The sequence below is a fragment of the Geotrypetes seraphini genome, chromosome 10, assembly GCF_902459505.1.
Source record: "Geotrypetes seraphini chromosome 10, aGeoSer1.1, whole genome shotgun sequence".
In the NCBI taxonomy this organism is placed as follows: domain Eukaryota; kingdom Metazoa; phylum Chordata; class Amphibia; order Gymnophiona; family Dermophiidae; genus Geotrypetes; species Geotrypetes seraphini.
In genome coordinates this window covers 86,530,379-86,555,024 of record NC_047093.1, presented here as the reverse complement: position 1 = coordinate 86,555,024, position 24,646 = coordinate 86,530,379, and the positions used below count along the sequence as shown (strand labels likewise).

General features: G+C 41.8%; 1 protein-coding gene across 5 annotated transcripts in view; it reads right to left on the bottom strand.

Annotated features, from left to right (window-relative positions):
- ASTN2 (astrotactin 2) overlaps window positions 1-24,646 on the bottom strand; it is a 1,902,914-nt gene that overhangs the window by 924,632 nt on the left and 953,636 nt on the right. For all 5 annotated transcript variants that reach the window (XM_033961675.1, XM_033961676.1, XM_033961677.1 and 2 more), the window contains one exon: window positions 17,133-17,300. In XM_033961675.1, the coding sequence (XP_033817566.1) occupies window positions 17,133-17,300 (168 nt within the window). The remainder of the gene's footprint in view (window positions 1-17,132; window positions 17,301-24,646) is intronic.

The window sequence follows — 24,646 nt, the reverse complement described above, 5'->3', positions numbered from 1 at the left end:
ACTGAGATACCACTGTATTTTTTTTTTTTTTTTTTTTTTTTTGAGAATCGTCTATCTGGACGTCCAGGCTATTATTCATCCAGACCACCAGGTCGTCTATTTTTATACCACATTCTCGACCAAAATTTTGTCCAAGTCCCAAACACCCAGAACAAGACCTTTTGGATGTGGGAAGAGCCAGCATTGTGATGGACTGGACATCCAGAAATGGCAACAGAGCAGTGGGGTACCTTTTGGGACACTGCTGTGAACTTCACAAAAGGGTGGCACATAAAAATCTCACCAGAACTCCTTTATAGGTTATAATAAGCCCCCAAAACCCGCAATACCTAACTGTCTACAACCCCAGTAGCCCTATGGTTGCAGGTGCCACCTCTGTGACAGCAAAGTAGGGTTTTGGGGGGTTTGGTGGGCACACATGTTCCAGGCTATTTAAGAGACCTGTGTGCAGCTCTACTAGGTTTTCCTATACCAGGTGCTGATCTTCTGGAGACAAGTATGTACGTTTATATTCTTATCTTGGGGGAGGGGGTCAATAAACACTGGGGGAGTACGTGGGGGTCTTTACTTTGTCTCTGCAGTGGTTATCTGGTCACTTTGGATACCTTTTTGGCACTTATACCTGCTTTTACAACGCATAAGTTTCATCCAGGAAGTCTCGTGAAACTTTTGATTATCCCTGCAGGACAACTAAGTCTAGGTCGGCCCAAATCCCACTGTCCCGCCCTAACCACTCCTCTAAATATGCCCCTTTCAGCTCTGGGCGCACAGCGGCATTCAGAGGCCTAAAAAGTCCCTGGATATATTAAAACGTTCAGTGACTTCCTCACGAACTATACTCTATAATTCGCTGGCTATCCAACCTCCTTCACTGTAACATGTTAATATTATATTATAACATACAAATATTATAATTCTTACTATTCTGTACTCTATAGTCACTGACTGCTCAGTGACATCTTTCTCTATTTGTACACTGTAATTCGCTGATTGTACAGCTCTCTTCACTGTGAACCACCTAGATGTCGCAAGATTATGGCGGTATAGAAAAAATAAAGTTATTATTATTAAAAGTAGGTTTGATTATTGGCACTTGGATGACCTGTTAGACGTGCTTAAGTTTGAATTATGAGTCCACTAAGGCTCCTTTTACTAAGGTGCGCTAGCGTTTTTAGCACACGCAGGAAATTACCACGCACTACGCTTCTAGAATTAACACCAGCTCAATGCTGGCATTAAGGTCTAGCGTGCGTGGCAATGTAGCGTGTGCTATTCCGTGCATTAAAGCCCTATCGCGCTTTAGTAAAAGGAGCACCTAGTGTTTATTAGGGTTATAAACTGGTTATTACCCAAGATACAAGTGACATATAATGTTTTTTTTTCTTTTCCAGAAGAGCAGTAAGATGCAGATTCAGCAAAGAGGTCATACATAGTGTTGTTAATGATCTTACTAGTTTCAAAAGAATTCTAGTCTAATACTAGTGATAATACATTAATTAGTATATTTTAAGATGTAATTCTAATTTTTTTCCACAACTATGCATGAGATCTATTTGCATACAATAGAGGCAATGCATGTAAATATCACATTCATTGGAGAAATTCTGAAAACCCTACTAAATTGAGGCTCTCGAGCAGAGAGTAACAGGGGGGACAAAAATTCATCCCCGTCCCTTCATCATCCTCACATTTTCATCCCTTTCCCTACCCATCCCTGCAGTGAAGTGCATTTTTCATCCCCATCCCTGCAGTCATTTCTTCCCTGCATCTCCCCGCTCAAAGCAAAAATATGATTTTATGCAATTTTATGAGCCTAAGGCATTGCAAATAAACATTTTATGCATGTATATACACACTCGCAGGGAAGTTGGAAACAATGTCATACTCTTCATGCTTTCCTTACTTATTCACATGTAGTTTAAAGCTACTCTGAATAAAATTCAGATATTGGATGTTTAGTGCAGCTTAAAAAAATATATTTATCCCCCCTATATGAGCACTACTCTTTAAAAACATCCATGAGTCACAAGAACCTACTTAGGAAACCACAGCACCAAACACTACAATGTGTACTAGAACATCAATAAACCTAATAGAAAGCTAAAGAAGCCAGATTAGTACAGATCCATCCTGCACAGTTAATGCTAACAGAAAACCATGTCTCAAATTCATATGTGCAGAGCACAGACAGACCCTCACACAGTACAGAATAACTAATCACAAATTAAAAATAAAAACAGAAAAATATTCAACTGAATCCCCAAGAAGCCACAATGCAACGCCAGAGAGAGAGAGAGAGAGAGAAAAAAAGTGATATCCCCCTGTACTGTGTAAAATATAAAGATAATAGATGTAAATTCCAAAAACTGACATATTAGGATCACTACATTAAAAGATAACACCTGTTGTGGATCTCTCCCTCCCTATATTGCACCCCCACGTTCAACATCTCTCTCTCCCTCCCTTGCACCCTTGGTCCAACATCTCTTTTCTCCCTTCCCCCATTCAGCATTCTTTCCCTTTCTCTGCCATGTCCAACATCTCTTCCTCTCTCCCACTATCCACCATTTTTCTTTCCCCCTCTTTTGTACCCTGGGTCAAACATCTCTCCTTTCCTCCTTTCCACCATAATTTTAAATATTTTCCCTATCTCATCATGCACCCCTATTTCCCATTTCTCCTTCTCTTGTCTCTCTCTTTGCAGTCCTTCTCTCGCCCCTCTACCCAGTGGTATAGAGAGAGTAGGAGGTATCCGGGGCAGTGGCACCTCCCCTGGGCCCTCTTCTCACCTCTTGCTTCATCTGCGCAAACTACCCACTCCTTCTAGGCCCCTACACCACACTCACGCCCTCCCTTCCCACCACATACCTCTTTAAATCTTCACCAGCACGAGCAGCTTCTCCCATATGCTGCTTGTGCTGGCATTAGCTTTCCCTCTGATGTTACTTCCTGGCTCCGGAACCACCTTTCAGAGGGAGCCAGGCCGGTGTGAGCAGCATGCAGGAGAAGCTGCTTGCGCAGGTGAAGATTTAAAGAGGTACGGGGTGGGAAGGGAGGGCACGAGTGTGATGAAGGGGCTCAGAAGGAGTGGGGGGTTTGCGCACAAGGAGCAGGGGGTGAGAAAAGGGCACTTCCAGCATCTCTTCCATAATCTTTTCACCTCTCAGCTGGCACAAGTCCATAGGACTACAGAGGGTTTAATTGAAATGGATTTGAGGGGGGGGGGGTCCAAGTATCTGCAGGACTAGTGCTTATACACCTCCTGCCCTATATTCAGTACTATTCAGCCAGCCGGGAACAACTCCTGGCCAGCTTAATAACACTAAGCTGGCTAACCACTAATATTCCTAGCCTTTAGCTAGCCTGGGCACCAACTATGTAATGCCAATATCGGTTGACTGACTAAGTTTAGCAGTCAGATATACCTGCCTAAATTGCAGGTCTGTTTTTGGCTGCTATGACTTAGCCCGTCAGCTGATAAATATCAGCTTGGCCAGCTATGTCAAATGCGGCTATAAATAAACCAGAAATTTACTGCTTATTTGTCAGATTCAACCCCAGCATTGAATTTCCGTGTCTCAAAATTGGCCCTTTCATGACCACTGTTCATTAGGTAAGCTGTTTTTATTTGTGCTCTTTCGAACATTTCCCTGTACCATATCCCTGGAGCAGCCTCTCTGAATGGTGCACTATGCTCTTCCATTGGCCATATGCAAGTTCATTTTAAAAATTCAAAAAGGAAGTTTGTTTTTAAATATTAATGCTTGGACTAGCCTTCTTGACTTTATCTTAAACTTGTTCACTGGAATTAAATATATTGATCAATATCCAAAGAAATTTAAGCAGCCACGAGAGGCTAGGAGCCACTTTGAGCTGCCATTTTTGAAGTGGGCAGAAGAAAGACTTACTGGAAGCCAAATTGAGAAGAATCCGGCAGCTATGCAGATGCTGGCAATATTCAGTGCTGGTGCCTGCATATCTAAGCGGCCAAATAGGACTGCATAAATTATATAGAAACATGATTGCAGGTAAAGGCCCAATGGCCCACCCAGTCTGCCCATCTGCATCTCTTCTTCTCTCTAAGAGATCCCACATGCCTATCCCAGGCTTTCTTGAATTCAGACGCAGTCTCTGTCTCCACCACCTCTTCTGGAAGACTGTTCCATGCATCTATCACTCTTTCTGTAAAAAAGTATTTCCTTAGATTACTCCTGAGCCTATCACCTCTTAACTTCATCCTATGCCTTTACCCTAATTTTGGTTGCATAGCTATGTGAGTATCAGCAATGAATATTGGCCAACACCCACATAGTTGCCAAGTAGTGGCCAAAGATGTACTCCTCTTCCTTTCGTCCACCTCCAACATGGTCAAATCCTCCTCTTGCCAACATCAATCTCCCCTCAAATCTCTCTCCCAACCCCCCTGCTGAAATTAGACCCCCCACTCTGGAATATACCCCCCTCTGAGCCTACCATATCAGCCCTTTTGGTCTACTCACTCCTGCCCTTGCATTTCTATCTAGAAATAGCAACCATGACCTCTAGCATGACAGATATTTGCACGCCATTTACTCCTATTGTATGCAAATCTCTTATCATGCATACTCATTAGAAGTATTCTAAAAACCTAACCTGTTGGCGGACCTTATGAATTGGAAGTGAAGATCAAGGCTTTAAAGGGATAATATCCAAAAGTTTTAGGTGCCTAACCCTTGAAAACTAAGGCTGAGCGTGTCTAGATTTAGGTTTCTAGAATATAGGTGGCGCTAGAGCAGGGAATGTAAGTTGGGTGGTCAGTGTAGTTTTCCAGTGGTACGAACCTACCTTTAGGGAATTGACTAGCCGGTCAAAAATTAGATGCTTCAGTTTTAGTCATCTATGTTTCATGAATTTTCATTATAGATCTTAGGCATCTAATTTCAGACATCTCAAATCCAAGCTATTAGGTTAGGTAGTTTTGTCTGAAAATCATCCTAAGCATGAGAGTGCAAGGTATATGTGCTAGGGGAGAATGGGAAAGTACAGAAAAGCAAAAAGGCTTTATGGGCAATCTGTGGAGAATGGAAAGGTCTTCATTTATAACATGGAACACAGAACAGGAATAATTTTGTTAATGTTGGTAATAATGGGGTTTAATTAAACATGAAGGGTGTGAATTGTTATCAAACTGCCCACACATCACAGAAGTAAATGCAGCAGGCACAGCTAAGTGCTATAAAATTACAAGGTATGTATAGTTTCATAACTAGTCCAGCTTTCAAGTGTCTCAACAGAATTAAAACATGATTTTAAAATTATTATAATTTTGTCTGTAAAGAATAGCAATGGGGTAGGTGTGCAAAGAAAGCAGAAATCAAAACATCCATACCAGCGTGAGCCAGTCAATAGAGTAACTTGTTTCATTTAAGTTATTTCATCAGTTGTGCTGAGACCTACCATTGCCAACAATCACTGACAGATGAGACTTGGTCAAATAGGATCAAATTTTATACACTTTTAGAGACCAAATTTCTATTTATACCTAAAGGATTGGTGTTATTTTTGAAGGTGAAGTGAATAAAAAAGCAAAAGAATAGACCCTCTACTGCAGAATAGACCCTCTACTGACAGCAGTAGAAATGCTGTTTGAGAGCAGGGAAATAGGTTGTCAGAGTGGGAAGGCTAGGATTACAATATTTGTGAAGACAATAAAGAGGACACATGGAAAGGGAGCATCTCAAACACTATAGTAAGCACTAGAACATCAATACACCCGTTGTAAAAATAAACAAGTCATATTAGTACAGATCAATCCTGCACAGTCAGTGCTAACAGAAGACCCTGTCTTATTCATATACATCCTTGCTCAGTATGGAATAAGTAATCACAAACTAAAATTAAGAAATATATAGACAAAATTTAACTGAACCATCAAGAAGCCAGACTTTGCATACAGTGCAACACCACAGAAACAGAAATAGTGATGCATGTCTCCTAATACTGTGCTCTAAGCTGTCTGTATCATCATTGGTCTGAAAAAAAAACTCCACAGTTCCTCAGCTGTAGCCATTAATTTATTGTCTTATGCAGTAGAACTCTAATTATTATCCGAATCTTAAGGAAAATTTTGAAAAGGACAAGTCCATTTGAAAGTGTGAGAGACTGATGAAATATATATGTATGGAGTTTTCTCAGACCGGCTGTCTGTGTATGAGGTCTGTTTTTCTCCACCTTTTTGTATTTATAATTTTATATTAATTTTGTCTCATAAGAACATAAGATTTGCTGTTGCTGGGTCAGATCAGTGGTCCATTGTGCCCAGTAGTCCTCTCATGCGGTGGCCCTTAGGTCAAAGACCAGTGCCTTATTTGAGTCTAGCTTTACCTGTGTATGTTCTGTTCCAGCAGGAACTTATCCAACCGTTTCTTGAATCCTTGAAGGGTGCTTTCCCTTATAACAGCCACTGGAAGAGCGTTCCAGATTTCTACCATTCTCTGGGTGAAGAAGAACTTACTTATGTTTGTACGGAATCTATTCCCTTTTAACTTTAGCAAGTGCCCTCTGGTTCTCTTCACTTCGGAGAGGGTGAATAATCTCTCTTTCTCTACTAAGGGCTCCTTTTACAAAGCTGCATTAGCGGTTTAAAGCACGTAAAAGCGCGTGCTAATTTGCCAGCCGCACTAGTCGCTACCGCCTCTTCTTGAGCAGGCGGTAGTTTTTTGGCTAGTGCGAGGGTTAGCGCACGCTAAAAATGTGTGTGCGATAAAGCCGCTAATGCGGCTTTGTAAAAGCCCTAAGTCTATTCCCTTTAATATCTTGATTGAGATATTGCACAGCTGATTAACAGTGCGTTTATTTTTTGCTGTGTTTAACTGATATATATGGCTGTGGTTCCCTTGTATTTTTTGGTTTATTTCCTAATACTGTGTAAAATATAAAGATGTAAATTTGAAAAAAAAAAAGACAAATAACAATCTCCACTTTACAAATAATAAATAGAAAAAAACCCCAAAAGATGAAAAATAAGATAAAATACATTTTTCAATTCGCTTTCAGAAGCCAAAACCTCCTTCCTCAGGTCAATATAGTATACTGCAGTTATGGTATCTTGTCCTAACCTGAAGAAGGGGTTTTGGTCTCCGAAAGTTAGTCAAAAGTGTATTAAAATTAGTTCAATAGAAAGATAATTTTATTTCCATTTTCTATGTATAAATGTTTATCAAAAAGCAAACAAAAAATACAAAAATCAAACAAAAGGATAGATGGATTCACCTCATCAGAAGAAACCATGAAGCTAAAAAGAGAAGAAATCTAACGAGGATGAGGAAATTAAAAAATTCTGGCTTAAAATCAACAGAATTTGCATCAGGAAGATAACGTAAATAGAAGAAAGAATACCTCTCTAAAAAGATCCTCGAAGCCGGAAACTCCACAAAAACCCTATACCAAGTAGTATATAGTTTACTAGGGAAAAAACATAAAGAAATCACCACCAAAAGCTTCCTACGTAGCAGAGAATTCAGCAACTAAATAACAACATAACAATAGACAAACATACAAGGGAAATAGGAGACACAATGGAAAAGTTTGAACCAATCACAGAGATCCAGATGAAGAAACTACTAAGAGTGAAACCAGGCCCATCATCCCTTGACACATTCCTAATACACCCGAAGAGAAAACTTTTGATGGCCTGGGACTTGCCTACCTCACTTGTGCTGCCTGATTCAGCCTGATTTTTTGATTCGATTCAATTTGGCATATTGAATTGATTTTTTTGATTCAATTTGAATCACTTTTCCTGCCCAATTGGGTGTTTTTGTTGGGGGTGGGTAATGCTATGGCTAGTTTATTTTTATAGCCTCTTCGCCCACCCCAACCCCCTTTACCCTTTCCAACCCCACGCTGGTGCTGTGGTGTAAACAATTAAAAAAGACTTTTCCTCTCTTTGTTAGGTCCTAGCTCACGCTTGCTAACACTAGCTCTGGCAGGATACACATTTCAAATCTGACATATTGTAATTACAAAATAGAAAATAAAATTATTTGTTCTACTTTTTGTTGTCTGGTCATCTTATTATTCAACCAAACTTCGCCCTGGTTTCGGAGTCCTTAAGACTAGACAAATAACTATGTAGACGTCTAGAGAGGAAATGGAGGAAAAACATGACACTAGAACACAGAACACAATGGAGAGCAGCCATAAACAAATACAAGAACAACATATCCGAAGCAAAGAAAAATTACTACGCCAGCAAAATAGGAGGTAACACAACTGACAGCAAAAAAACTGTTCCGCCTAGTACGACAACTAACAGCCCCCCAAACCAAGAATCTGCATCCTTCTCCAACAAAATCTCAGCCCAAGAACGTACAGATTTCTTCCTCAACAAAGTCAAATTGGTCCAATCGGAAGTTGCCAAGACAGCCTCGTCAAACTCATCCCAGCACAACTATATGGAATACATTGAACCCATAAATGCAGACCAGATCTGGTCTTCATTCATATAACCTTTCCTTCCCCGATACCAATAGACTAATATCAAAACTAGCCTTATGAAGCAGACCCCTTGACAACTGTCCTCCTTACTTTCTTTCAGCTGTTCCACATCATATAATTAACTGGCTCACTAACCTTCTAAATAGTTCCTTGAACCAAGGGCACCTACCCAAAAAAATGGGTAAAATAGCCCCTATACCGAAAACAGCACAAGCAGACTTCTCCATAGCATTCAACTACAGACCGAATGCTGGCATTCCGATCCTCACTAAAATCCTCAAGTCCCACATTAGCAAGCAGCTAGCCTCATACATAGAGCAACACTCCTGCCTTCATACATCCCAATATGGCTTCTGAAAACAGCACAGCATCGAGCTCCTCCTCTTCACTTTAATCACTAAAATCAAACAATTGCTAAGCTCGGGTCATCAGGCCATTTTACTCCAATTTTTTATATCTCCGCAGCCTTTGACTCAGTGGACCACCAATTGCTACTAACCAAACTCTCGGAAATCAGAATAACAGGAACTGTATTGAAATGGTTCGCAGACTTCCTACAAAATCGTGAATGCATAGTCAAAAAGCAAGAATCATACTCCAACCCCTGGAAGGCTTTCTGTGGTGTCCCATAAGGCTCCCCATTATCTCCAATCCTATTCAATCTATTCATGAGCTCACTGGGCCACATCAAAATGGAAGATGAAACTATACTATTGTATGCCGACGACATCCTCCTCCTCCTCATCCCCATAACCAATAACCATCCCAATATTCCTGAAAAAATCTCAAACAATATAGATAAAATTCAAACCTGGGCAACAAACAACAAGTTGAAACTGAACGCCACTAAGACCAAAGCCATTGGTTTTCACACTGCACAACAGAATGTCATATCTAACCTCACTTTTTCATCAGGTATCACTCTCATAATGGAAAAATCCACCAAGGTACTAGGCTGCATCTTAGACGACACTCTCACAATGGAACCACAAATATCTAACCTTCGTAAAAAGACCATCTACACCAGTGGTCTCAAACTCAAACCCTTTGCAGGGCCATATTTTGGATTTGTAGGTACTTGGAGGGCCTCAGAAAAATGACAATTTTGCATGAGGTAAAACTCTTTATAGTTTATAAATCTTTCCTTTTGGCTAAGTTTTAATAATAATATTGTTATTTATAGTTAAAGAGACATATGATCAAGAAACTGTTTTATTTTACTTTTGGGATTATGATAAACATACCGAGGGCCTCAAAATAGTACCTGGCGGGCCGCATGTGGCCCCCGGCTGCGAGTTTGAGACCACTGATCTACACTATGCGTCAACTACGACTCACAAGTCCATACTTCCACCCACACCACTTTGCGCTTATCTTTCAGATGATGGTCCTACCCCAACTGGAATATTGCAACTCCGCCTACCTTGGCATCAACATCACTCTTATCCACAAACTACAACTCATCCAGAACACAGCCGTTAGACTAATCTACAAATTAAAGAAATTTGACTCGATCACAACCTTCATCAGGCTCCCAATATTGGCTCCCAATATCATCCCGAATAATCTTCAAATCTTCATGTATCCTACACCAGATCCTTTATAGAAGCTCAGCAGCCCCTCTCATCCAATTATTCTCTAATGTTTGGATGACATCAAAAAGAATCCTTAACAGAGTCCAACTAAACCTACCATCCACAAAATACCTCCACTACAAATTAATTTTCCACTCTATGCTAACCTAGCAGGGTGTAAAAATCTGGAATAACCTACCAGATTTAATCAGGAAAGAGAAAAATTACACTAGATTCAGAATAAACCTGAAGACTCACCTTTTGACAGCTAACTAACTATCTTAGTTTCTGTATAGCATCCCCTACATCTAAGTCCCTCCTCTTATCTCTCTATGTCCTCTTCCCCTCCTTCTTTCCCCTTCCTCTTTGATCTGTCGCCTTGAGCCTGTATGGATATGTTGCGACTCACAAATGAAAGATTAGATTAAATTAGATGTTGGTCCCAGGCTCTGGTTTCTTTTTGTCTTCTGTTAACTCGCTCACCAGGCTCTCCTACCCATTTGACATTTTCTTCTTTCCCCATGCTCACTATTCAACTTTTGTCTCTGTACATTCCCTTCCACTGCTATATACAACATTTCTGTTTCTTTCCCACTGTCTATCATCTTTTTCTCTCTCTCGCTCTCCCTGCCTTGTGCCCCTGGTCAAACCTCTCTATTCTCCTCCATGCACCATCTCTCCCTCCCCTCCACCCTTTGTCCAACATTTTTCTCTCTCTTTTATCCATACATGTCTCCCTCCCCTCCACTATATACAAGGTTTCTCCCTCTCATACCTTTCTACCTCTTTGTTTACTCCTGGCAGAATTCTGTGCAAAAAAAATTCAAAATTTTGCACACAAAATTAGCAAATTCTACAAGTTTATTTTTTTTCAAAATTTAAATATTTTTACTAATTATTATCCATATTCCATTTATAAAGTTATAATAAAATCTTTTTCTTCTACCTTTGTTGTCTGAATGATTTATTTTTCCATCATGTTGGTTCTAGTTTCTTTTTTCTACTTTTCTGTTGCCTGCTGATTCTCCTTCAAGTGGCTTCTATCCATTTGTCTTTTCTCCTTTCTCCTATTTTCTCACTAGCATCATTCCTTTTTAGCCTTTCTTACCCATCTTCTCTCCCATTCCCCTTTCATTCCTTTCTCAGCCCTCCATTTCCTTTCATCTTCAATGTACCTCTATTACCATATTTCTTTACACAACTTCCAAACTCTGGAATTTATTGCCGGAAAATATGGTGAAATCAGTTAGCTTAGCTGGGTTTAAAAAAGGTTTGGATAATTTCCTAAAGAACAAGTCCATAGGCAATTATTGAGATGGCTTGGGGAAAACCACTGCTTATTCCTATGATAAGCAGCATAAAATCTGTTTACTATTTGGGATCTAGCTAGGCCACTGTTGGAGACCTGGGCTGGCCACTGTTGGAGACAGAATATTGGGCTTGATGGATCTTCAGTCTGTCTCAATCTGGCAATTCTTATCCATTTCCTTGCCACCCTCTCCTCCCCCTCAGGCTTCTACCATTCTCAGCATCTTTCTTCCTCTACCCTTATAGCCCAGCATCTCCTCCCCACCCTTGTAGCCTGACATCTCCTTATCTTCCCTGCTACACTTTCCCTCATGGTCCAGCATTTCTCCCACTCTCTTTCCTTATTCCCATTTCCAGGTATCCATCCATTCTGCTCTGGATCCAACTTCTCCCTCCTCTCCATCTATCCCCATGTCCAACACCTCTCTCTTCCTCTCTCTATCCCCCTCCATGCACCGTCTCTCCCTTCCTCTCCTCCATTATGTCCAACGCGACACGGACAAGAGGACATGGTTTGAAGCTAAGGGGGGACAAGTCCAGGACAAATGTCAGGAAGTTCTGTTTTACGCAGCGAGTGGTAGACGCCTGGAATGCTCTCCCAAAGGAGGTTATCAAGGAATCCACTGTGCTGGGATTCAAAGGCAAATTAGATGCACATCTCCTTATGAGAGGCATAGAGGGATATGGGTGACTAAAACTACATCAGGTGTATACCTGACTGGGCCTCCGCGTGTGCGGATCGCCGGACTTGATGGACCATGGGTCTGATCCGGAGATGGCAGTTCTTATGTTCTTATGTTATGTTCTTATGTTCTTATGTGCAATTTCATCCTGTCCCCTCACCATGCATATGTCTCCTGTGCCACCTTTCCTTCCTCTCCCCCTCCCCTCCCCCTGTGCTACCAACTTTTCTTCCTCTCCTCCCCTGTATTCCAAGGTTTGCTTCTTCAAGTCATGGTAGCCAAAAACCATGGCTATCTTAACCAATAGACAGACTGGCCTTCCAACAAATATCAGACTTCCTAGAAAACTCATCAAAACTAGGCCAGGCCCAATCAGGGTTCAGCTGATACCTGAGCATGGAAAAAGTACTAGTAATAATGCAGAACTTGGTTCTCAAACACAATGCTAAAGAAGAGGGGTTCCTGGATCTCTCAGCAGCCTCCAACCTAATCCAACACACACTACTAAAATTGAGATTGCGAAGAATTAGGCCTCAAAGGAAAAGTCATGGCATGGATAGAATCCTTAATATCAAAAATAGTAATGAGATTAAAATGTCAATGTTCTACAAGCAAATGGAAAGAAGTGGACATAGGAGTACCACAGGGATCAGCCATGTTACCCATACTGTTCAATATCTTCCTCCATCCATTGGGGAAATTAATCAGAGAACAAGGATGGAAATGCTACATCTATGCAGATGGCATCCAACTGGTCATCCCAGTGAAGACCAAGCAGATGATTAAGACAGGCATAGAGAAAATCTTTAGTTGGTTTTAAATAAACAGACTAGTAGCTAACAGGGGGGAAAAAACCCTGAACTACTTCTAATTAACAAATGAGGGGGGGGGGGGGAATGGCCCAAGTTACCAACTAACTCTGAACAGCTGCACCATAAAATCATCCACGGAGGGAGTGAGAAACCTAGGAGTATGGCTAGAGCTAAAACTGGACATCACAATATACTCGTACATCCAACACATCATGAAAAATGCTTATGGCAAACTCTACTGGGTCAGAGGACTAAAACCCTACCTAACCCATCAAGCAGTGTCCAACGTAGTAATATCCCTGGTACTCTCAATCTTTGACTACTGCAACACAATCCAGCTGGGTGTTTCAAAATACATAATCAGACATATCCAAATAGTACAAAACACAGGAGCTAGATTTCTGATGGGAAAATCAAAGCAGACAAGTGCCACTGAAAGAGTTACACTGGCTCCCGATTGAAAGCAGGCTGAAATTCAAGATCATGTTGCTGACACACAAAATCATTCATCTGTCAGAACTGCAATACCTAGCAAATAGACTAGACAACCACACACCAACACACGCCCTATGCTCGAGCCAAGAATACTTACTGGAAATACCCTCCATCAGAGACATCAAATACAAAAATGTCAGGAAAAGAATGTTCTCAGTGATGGCCCCAAAGTGGTGGAACTCCCTTACGAAGGAATTAAAATTAGAAAAAGACACCAAAAAGTTCAAGAAAGGAATAAAGACAATACTCTTCACTGAGCACTTTAACAAATACAGAAACATTTAGGGGCAGTAGGAACATGGAGGAATCAGCAGGCTACCCTCCACTTGGAACACGAAAGGGTGAACTCGCAAATAATACAAAGAAAGACGAGTTTTGTGATCATACAGAAACAATAATTATATGTATACTGCATAGATGGTATAAATAGGTAAGATTCACATACTATATATTTAGCTCATGTATTGTAACGCCATTATTGAAGCTCATGTAAAACTGAAGCTCAGGTATTGTAACACCTTTACAGAAGCTCATGCAAACCACTCAGAATTGACTCCCCAGTCATTAGTAGTGGTATTGAAGCTATCAATTAACATAGTCTATTACTAAGACATGGGGGAAGCCTCTGCTTGCCCTGGATCAGTAGCATGGAATATTGCTACTCTTTGGGTTTTGGCAAGGTACTAATGACCTGGATTGGCCACAATGAGAACTGGCTACTAGGCTTGATGGACCATTGGTCTGACCCAGTAAGGCTATTCTTATATTCTTAATAAACACAGCTACAATACGACTTTATCATAAAGAAAACACCTTTTTTTAACCTTTGTCATCTCTGGTTTCTGCTTTTCTCATCTTCGCTTTACTCTCTTTCTTCCATTCAGTGTCTGACCTCTCTTTCTATGCCCCTTCCATAAACTGTCTACCTTCTTCCCTTTTCATCCAGCCTATGCCCTCTCTCTTTTTAACATGATTCATTGCAGCTTCACCCCTCTCCATTGTTCTCTCTCCTTTCTCTTTCCCGTCCCCTTCTCCTGTGCTCTGTGTCTGTGTCTTTCCTCTCCTTACCTTCCCCACTCCACCCCATCCTGTCCCATGGTCTGGCAACTCTGTCTTCTCTTCCATCTCTCCCTCCCGTGTTCCTCCCCCCAACAGTTTGGCATCTGTCTCCTCTCCTTTCCTCTCCTCAGGTCTTAGTCTCCATTCTTTCCATCTCTCCTCCCCCCATGGTCTGGCATCTGTTTCCTTCCCTTTCATCTTTTCTCCCCATGCTGTGGCATTTCTCTCTTCTCCATTCCTTCCCCACAGACTGGTATCTTTCTGTCCTCATCCTTCTCTTCCCTTTTCTTTTCTTCCCTCTCCCCATCTCATGGTCTGATATCTCTGTCTCCTTCCCTTCCATATCTCTCTTCTTTCCCCCTGTGGTTTGAAATCTCTCTCCTCAGCTTCCCTTCCCTCCTTCACCCAGTGGTCTGGCATCACTATCCCCTCTTTCCTTCCCTGGCCTTCCTTCCTTCATTTGTCTCAATTTGACTTCCTCTTTAACCCCACCCTCCCCTTAATTGGGTGCAACATTGCTCTCTTGGTTCCCCCATACAAAAGGTACCTATCCTCTCTTTTCTCCTCCATGGCAGGCTGTCACTTCCAATCTTGGGGCTGCTAGCAGCATCAATCAGCTGAATATGCTGCCTTTTTTGGCCCTGGAAGCTTTCCCTCAGTGTCAACCTCCTGTCCACACAGGAAAAGCTTCTGGACCATCGAAGGCAGCATGTTCAACTGACTAATGCTGCTGGCAGCCCAAAGATTGCAGGCTTGCCTTCAACAGACCGGTGCACCATGAGGATACCTGGACAAAATAACAAATGGGCAAAAGCCGCCCAGATGCTCTATGGAGCCATCAAAAAGAAGACATATTATCGTTTATTAAAAATTTGATAAAACGCTTTACATTACATTTCAAAGCGTTGTACATTTAAGATTTAAAAAAAAAATGAATAAAAACAATACAAGAACAGACTTACTAAGGGGAGGGAAGAAACAGAACAAAAGGGAAGAATGGGAAAAATTACAATTCTTAAATAATAAAAAAAAACAGGAGAAAAACGAAAGGAAAGGATTGGGAAGAGTTTTAATATTGAGAAAAAATAAGGATGTATTAAGATGATATAGGATATATCAAGATTAGATAGGATACATTAATCATATGCATCCTTAAAAAGGGGAAACCTGGACATCTGATAATTCTAGGGAAGACTAATGTGTGTGGGGGGATGGAGATGAGAGAAACATCTTTCTTTCTTATCACTTTCTCAGTGTGGGAGGGGATTGGAGCTGGATTTAGCCTAGGGCAGGCAGCTATGTGACAAAATAAAAGGAACTGAAAAAACTGAAACAAAAAAAAAATTATAAAGTGAAATGAGAAATAAAATTAACCATAACGTGTATGGGGCCCTTTTACTAAAGTGCAGTAAATGTTTGCATTTATTGTGCTTTAATAGTAAAAATTAGCTCACAGTAAATGCAAAGGCTATGTGGTAATAGCTGAGGTTGTACCCAGCATATCCTTTGCTGCTATCACACTGAAATGTTCTTTGCTGTGTGTTAAGACTTTGCACCAACACTAACTGCACAAGTAACAGTGTACAGTAAATACTGTGTGCTAAGTGTTCCGTCTATGCCCACTTTTTTGCCTACAGCCCACCCATGCATTAGCACACTAACTGCCATACTCAACAAAAAGAGGAAGGCCATACTACCCACAAGAAAGTCAGGAAAACACAAAGCAGGATAAAGTGTCACAGTACAGTATCTGGATAAACACAGAATTTTATTGTAGGAACAAACTTGGATTTAAGTTAATTCAAAAACAATACTCCATCATAGACTATAGTGAAAGTTATGGAATGGGACTCAAAATGGTCCATGTTTTGGCAATTGGGGGCTGATTCTATAAATGGCATCTAGCTGCACATATCTTCTAGACACCCCTTGGTATGGTTGTCAATCAACTGCTAGGCGCAGTTTACAAAATTGAACCTACCAGCGACTAACTTAACTTAGGTACCAGGAGGTGTCAGTGTTAGATGCTGTTACATTAGCTCAGGGTTTTCCTGGCACCTAACTCAGGCATCTGTGTCATACCATGCCTATTCTCTGCCCCTTTGCCACACCCACTTTTTAGGTAGGTCTCATTAGGCATTGATAGGTGCCACGCGGAATTCTGCATGCAACTTTAACTTAAATTGATGTTTTTAAAAATGGACTTTTAATGGGGTTTTCAATTAAAATACCAATTTAATCCAATTTAAAAATTTGGAGTTGTGTGTGGAATTTGGATGTAGGTGCCTAGTAGCGCCTAACCTAAGCACCATTTAAGAATCTGTCCCTTGATGCCTTCCTTAGGAGTTCAATTGATCCACTATTCAAACACACACATGTCAGAGCCAAAGTCAAAGAGCAGAACCCAGGAAAGATCTACAATCCCAGTAAAAGAGTCTCTCGATTTCAAAGCAATCCCACAGTCCCAACACTCATGACTCTTGTACTGGGACTGGTATAGCTGGCTAAGTTTACAGGGGCTAAAATGAGACCAGAAATTCAATGCCAATCATGAGAAATGGCCTGGCATTGAATATCCACTCTCAGTACCAACCTTGGGAATCAGCCCGGTTAACTCCTGTGCTCTGAATATTGAGCCCTTCATCTTCACCAACTCCAATGGCCTATCACACATCTAACATCCTTTCTATACAGGTTATCTTGACTAATCTAAGGTAACTTACCAGTTTCCTGATCACAGAGTTGTTCACAGGCATCCGTGGTCCTCTGTCCACAGAGGTCTCTCACCCATGGAGATGTAGAGTTTAACTGGTAATAAAGAGACAGCTTGGCTGGATTCAACCAATCAGACACATCCAAATAACTCCCTTCACTCACAACGAAGCTGCTTCCTGCAGGCAGACAAAATACAAAATAAGGTTTATACTTTTTTTTAACCTTAAAATGTAATAGTGTGGGAGATGAACATAGAGAATAGCGGGACAAGTAAATATAAGATGTGTCATATTTTTTAAAAATTCATATACTGCAACATCCAACAATTCATTGCAGATTACAATGCATACAGGAGGAGGAGCTAATGAAAGGAAGAAATTAATGAAAGAGAGGAATTTAGTATAGAGAGAATAAGGTGTGCGGATAGATACAAATTTTGTCTTCTGTACAAGATAAAAGATACAGTGAAATAAGTCAAAGAAAAAGAGACCTAGGAATGATTAGTAAAAGGAGATAACAAGAATGAGAGAAGGCACATTTGAAGAAAACCTAGGAGAACCCCCCCCCCCCTCCCAAAGAAGTATAGCATTGAAAAAGGTTTGCAGACAACGGTAGTCCTTTGAACACAGCAAAGTCTGGTCTTAGAAACTGAAAGGTTAGATACTACAGAGGTCCATGTTTGTCATTAGGTATCAGTTTAAAATATATTGATGTCTGCTAGAATATTACTAGAAGGGAATGTGGCCCAGCCAAAATAGCACCTACTTTTCTGTGACTAGACCAGAAAAGCTACCATTCATTAGTCATTCCTTAGAGCACCCAGTGTCAACATAATCAATACTATTAATACCCGTATCTTCTGCTTAGGTCAGCTGTCTCCATGCCACAGATATTCAATTAAATTATGTTATACCCCAGTTCGCAAAGCTTTCATAATTATAAACTCTTCCCTTTATCCTCCAATTCTAGCATTTTCAGCATTCTCTCCACCCTCCCACCCCCGCCAATCTATTCAAGTTTCAAGTTTATTAGATTTTGATAGACCACCTATCACGCCACTGAATGCAAATGTTTTCATTAATGCCAGCAGAGCTGTAGCACAACCCTTGAGATGTGAAAGCCTGACAGGGTATGTCACCTGTTCGGGTTTGCTTCTAGAAATACACACAATGAAAACAGTTCTTCAGCTTCCTCTGTTGATCAGTGTCATCCACATCACAGAGAAATCAGAATGACTTCCTCAGTGGTCCAAGATTAAGATACAAATTCTTGATAAGCCTAGTCTTTTAAAGAATGTAATGAATCATATTTTGTTTTTAATATTTTTTCACTAGCTAGTGGGAATATGCATCACCTAATTAGCCAAATGGATTTTCAGTTCAGCCCAATCATTTCCTTATCTAACATCTGAAGCCCAACACCACTCCGGGGAATTCACAGGCACTGAGGTCCTCATTAACTCTGATCTTCAATTACATTGATTATAAGCCTGCTTCCATAATTGTGCTGCATAGATCAGAGGTGAGCTGGGAACACTACAGCACCAGGCAGCATTTCATTAATCAACTAGCATGCCAAACCAGTTGGTAGAAAAGCAGCTTAGCAGAAGAATCCACGATGTGCTGGTAACAAATGGTCAGGCTATTTTCATGTCACCTTTATGTGCCATGCTTTTTACCCCCTTCCAACTAAAATACAAACTGGTGTGGACATTGTAAAGGAGGTAACTAAATTTAGACACTAGGAAAGTACTTATTTGAAGTGTTCTCTCTCTCTCTCCATATCTTCTATATATATGAAATCGGATGTATGTATGTATGTGCCGCGATCACGCAAAAACGGCTTGACCGATTTGAACGAAACTTGGTATGCAGATCCCTCACTACCCGGGATGATATGTTCTGGGGGTCTCGCGGCCCACCTGCACACGTGGGCGGAGCTACAAACAGATAATCGGATTTCACCCATTCATGTCAATGGAAAAAATGTAAAGAGCTGCCAACGCAAAAACGGCTTGCCCGATTTAAACGAAACTTGGTATGCCGATCCCTCACTACCTGGGGTGATATGTTCTGGGGGTCTCACGGCCCACCTGCACATGTGGGCGGAGCTACAAACATAAAATAAGATTTCACCCATTCATGTCAATGGAAAAAATGTAAAAACTGCCTCCGCAAAACCGGCTTGCCCGATTTGAACGAAACTTGGTATGTGGATCCCTCACTACCTGGGGTGATATGTTCTGGGGGTCTCACGGCCCACCTGCACATGTGGGCGGAGCTACAAACATAAAATCAGATTTCACCCATTCATGTCAATGGAAAAAATGTAAAACAGCTGCCAACGCAAAAACGGCTTGCCCGATTTGAACGAAACTTGGTATGCAGATCCCTCACTACCTGGGGTGATATGTTCTGGGTGTATCGCGGCCAACCTGCACACCTGGGCGGAGCTACAAACAGAAAATCAGACTTCACCCATTCATGTCAATGGAAAAAATGTAAAAAGCTGCCATTCTCACAGTAATTCACAAACGGCTTGACCGATTTGAACGAAACTTGGTATGCAGATCCCTCAGTACCTGGGGTGATATGTTCTGGGGGTCTCGCGGCCCTCCTGCACACGTGGGCGGAGCTACAAACAGAAAATCAGATTTCACCCATTCATGTCAATGGAAAAAATGTAAAAAGCTGTGGGACCGATTTAAACGAAACTTGGTATGCAGATCCTCACTACCTGGGGTGATATGTTCTGGGGGTCTCGCGGCCCACCTGCACACGTGAGCGGAGCTACAAACAGAAAATCTGATTTCAGCCATTCAAGTCAATGGGAAAAATGTAAAAAGCTGTGGGACCGATTTGAACGAAACTTGATATGCAGATCCATCACTACCTGGGGTGATATGTTCTGGGGGTCTCGCTGCCCACCTGCACACGTGGGTGGAGCTACAAACAGAAAATCTGATTTCACCCATTCATGTCAATTGAAAAAATGTAAAGAGCTGCCATTCTCACAGTAATTCAAAAACGGCTTGACCGATTTGACTGAAACTTGGTATGCAGATCCCTCACTACCTGGGGTGATATGTTCTGGGGGTCTCGCGGCCCACCTGCACATGTGGGCGGAGCTACAAACAGAAAATCAGATTTCACCCATTCATGTCAATGGAAAAAATGTAAAAAGCTGCCATTCTCACAGTAATTCCAACTACCTGGGGTGATATGTTCTGGGGGTCTCGCGGCCCACCTGCACATGTGGGCGGAGCTACAAACAGAACATCAGATTTCACCCATTCATGTCAATGGAAAAAATGTAAAACGCTGCCATTCTCACAGTAATTCAAAAATGGCTTGACCGATTTGAACGAAACTTGGTATGCAGATCCCTCACTACCTGGGGTGATATGTTCTGGGGGTCTCATGGCCCACCTGCACATGTGGGCGGAGCTACAAACAGAAAATCAGATTTCACCCATTCATGTCAATGGAAAAAATGTAAAAAGCTGCCATTCTCACAGTAATTCCAACTACCTGGGGTGATATGTCCTGGGGGGTCTCGCGGCCCACCTGCACACGTGGGCGGAGCTACAAACAGAACATCAGATTTCACCCATTCATGTCAATGGAAAAAATGTAAAAAGCTGCCATTCTCACAGTAATTCCAACTACCTGGGGTGATATGTTCTGGGGGTCTCGCGGCCCACCTGCACACGTGGGCGGAGCTACAAACAGAACATCAGATTTCACCCATTCATGTCAATGGAAAAAAAGTAAAAAGCTGCCATTCTCACAGTAATTCAAAAACGGCTTGACCGATTTGAACAAAACGTTGTATGCTGATCCCTCACTACCTGGGGTGATATGTTCTGGGGGTCTCGCGGCCCACCTGCACACATGGGCGGAGCTACAAACATAACATCAAATTTCAACCATTCATGTCAATGGAAAAAATGTAAAAAGCTGCCATTCTCACAGTAATTCAAAAACGGCTTGACCGATTTGAACGAACCTTGGTATGCAGATCCCTCACTACCTGGGGTTATATGTTCTGGAGATCTCACGGCCCACCTGCACACGTGGGCGGAGCTACAAACAGAACATCAGATTTCTCCCATTCATGTCAATGGAAAAAATGTAAAAAGCTGCCATTCTCACAGTAATTCCAACTACCTGGGGTGATATGTTCTGGGGGTTTCACGGCCCACCTGCACACGTGGGCGGAGCTACAAACAGAACATCAGGTTTCACCCATTCATGTCAATGGAAAAAAAGTAAAAAGCTGCCATTCTCTCAGTAATTCAAAAACGGCTTGACCGATTTGAACGAAACCTGGTATGCAGATCCCTCACTACCTGGGATGATATGTTCTGGGGGTCTCGTGGCCCACCTGCACATGTGGGCGGAGCTACAAACAGAAAATCAGATTTCACCTATTCATGTCAATGGAAAAAATGTAAAAAGCTGCCATTCTCACAGTAATTCACAAACGGCTTGACCGATTTGAACGAAACTTGGTATGCAGATCCCTCACTACCTGGGGTGATATGTTCTGGGGGTCTCGCGGCCCTCCTGCACACGTGGGTGGAGCTACAAACAGAAAATCAGATTTCACCCATTCATGTCAATGGAAAAAATGTAAAAAGCTGCCATTCTCACTGTGACCAATTTGGACGAAACTTGGTATGCAGATCCCTCACTACCTGGGGTGATATGTTCTGGGGGTCTCGCGGCCCACCTGCACACGTGGGCGGAGCTACAAACAGAAAATCAGATTTCACCCATTCAAGTCAATGGAAAAAATGTAAAAAGCTGTGGGACCGATTTGAACGAAACTTGGCATGCAGATCCTCACTACCTGGGGTGATATGTTCTGGGGGTCTCGCGGCCTACCTGCACACGTGAGCGGAGCTACAAACAGAAAATCTGATTTCACCCATTCAAGTCAATGGGAAAAATGTAAAAAGCTGTGGGACCGATTTGAACGAAACTTGATATGCAGATCCATCACTACCTGGGGTGATATGTTCTGGGGGTCTCGCTGCCCACCTGCACACGTGGGTGGAGCTACAAACAGAAAATCTGATTTCACCCATTCATGTCAATGGAAAAAATGTAAAGAGCTGCCATTCTCACATTAATTCAAAAACGGCTTGACCGATTTGACTGAAACTTGGTATGCAGATCCCTCACTACCTGGGGTGATATGTTCTGGGGGTCTCGCGGCCCACCTGCACACGTGGGCGGAGCTACAAACAGAATATCAGATTTCACCCATTCATGTCAATGGAAAAAATGTAAAAAGCTGCCATTCTCACAGTAATTCCAACTACCTGGGGTGATATGTTCTGGGGGTCTTGCGGCCCACCTGCACACGTGGGCGGAGCTACAAACAGAACATCAGATTTCACCCATTCATGTCAATGGAAAAAATGTTAAACGCTGTCATTCTCACAGTAATTCAAAAATGGCTTGACCGATTTGAACGAAACTTGGTATGCAGATCCCTCACTACCTGGGGTGATATGTTCTGGGGGTCTCATGGCCCACCTGCACATGTGGGCGGAGCTACAAACAGAAAATCAGATTTCACCCATTCATGTCAATGGAAAAAATGTAAAAAGCTGCCATTCTCACAGTAATTCCAACTACCTGGGGTGATATGTTCTGGGGTCTCGCGGCCCACTTGCACACATGGGCGGAGCTACAAACAGAACATCAGATTTTCTGGTTGAATATCTGTTAGAGGCACCCTGGAGTAGGGTGGCCAACTCTCTTAGGTATGGGGTGAGAAGTGGGTAAGTAAGACCGATGATCATTGTTGACCCTTTTCAACTGCAAGGATGGTAATGTAGATAAGCTAGAGTAGTTACGGAGAAGCAGACACTATGGACCCCTTTTATGAAGCCACATTAGATTTTTAAATCTACAGCCCTGGCAGTATTAGCTCTGATACTCTTAGGAATTCTAAGAGCATCAAAGCTAATACCACCATGGTCAGCTATAAAAAAGCTTAACGTGGCTTTGTAAAAGCTGTTTCTGCTGTTTCTACTTGTTTCCTGCAGCTGCCTGGATGAGTTCTTGATTTTTGGCATTTAGGGACTGTTTCATTAGGGCTTCTCCCCTCCCCCCCCCCACACACACACATACCTTCTGACCTTCTGAGTGGCTGGAGAGGGGGAACTTAATTGCATCAGGCCCTATTAACTTTTGAAAGTAGGAGTGTAACTTAATTGATAGCACACCAGGCTGAAAACCAGGGAAGCCCAGTTCAGATCCTAATGCTGCTTTTGATTTTGTGCAGGTCAATTAACTTTGCATTGCCTGAGATACAAAATTAGATTGTAAGCCTTCCCAGAGCAGATAAATACTTACCGTGCCTAAATATAACTCACATGAACTACTACTGAAAAAAAGATGTGAGCTAAATTCAAATTTGTTTCCTTCCCCCTTTACTAGAAATTGAATTCCTGGTATCTTCTCATTTCTTTTGTCCTCTCTTTAGTTTGCTTTTTATCGAACCAGTTCCTTTCTCCCTATCTGAGGACTCTTTTAAAAGTCTTGGTGTTACTATTGATCCATCTCAGTCTCTCTTGTGATCTTCTTTCTGTTATCCTCTACATGGTATTTATAAAATTAATTCTTCTCTTACTTCAAAGCCTACCTGCTTTTGACCCATGCTATTTTCTTTTCCCAGTAGGAGTGTAAGAATATGCCTACTAGGCCATCTTATTGTCCATTGTATCTTCAAACCTTCACTGTAGCCCTCTTCTACCTTTTGTGCCATGTGCTGATTATGTCTTTTGCTGAGAGCGTTGCATTCACTCTCTGTTAAATATTGTGCCATATTTAAACGTTTGACTTTCACATTTAAATGCATCAAACCATCTCTGTGTCTTTTTTTTAATGTTATATGCCATCTCATTCTCTTTGCTCATGATCAGACAAACCCATTCTGCCCCTCACACCAGACAAGTAATGTCTCAATACTGGTTTTCTCTTTACTGGCACTTGATCTCAGAAGAAAAACTGCCTTGGCCTGTCCAAATTCTAGGATTTTTTTTTTCTACTTCCAAGCCCAAGCTAAAATCCCAAGTTCATTGTAGCTTTCTCTCCATGATACCTAATTGTGTTTGAGAGCACTGATACATTATTCCAGTTACATCTGTTCTCTTTTCAATCAATGGTGCCCTGAAAAGGACAAACCAGAGTGGGATGGCAAAGAATACATATGTGACCAAGACTTTATTGACTGACCTGACGTACTACTACAGGGGTGTCAAAGTCCCTCCTCGAGGGCCGCAATCCAGTCAGGTTTTCAGGATTTCCCCAATGAATATGCATGAGATCTGTTTGCATGCACTGCTTTCATAGTATGCTGATAGATCTCATGCATATTCATTGGGGAAATCCTGAAAACCCTACTGGATTGTGGCCCTCGAGGAGGGACTTTAACACCCCTGTACTACTTATCATTTCTATAGCACTGCTAGACATATGCAGCACTGTACATTGAAAGTGACTAA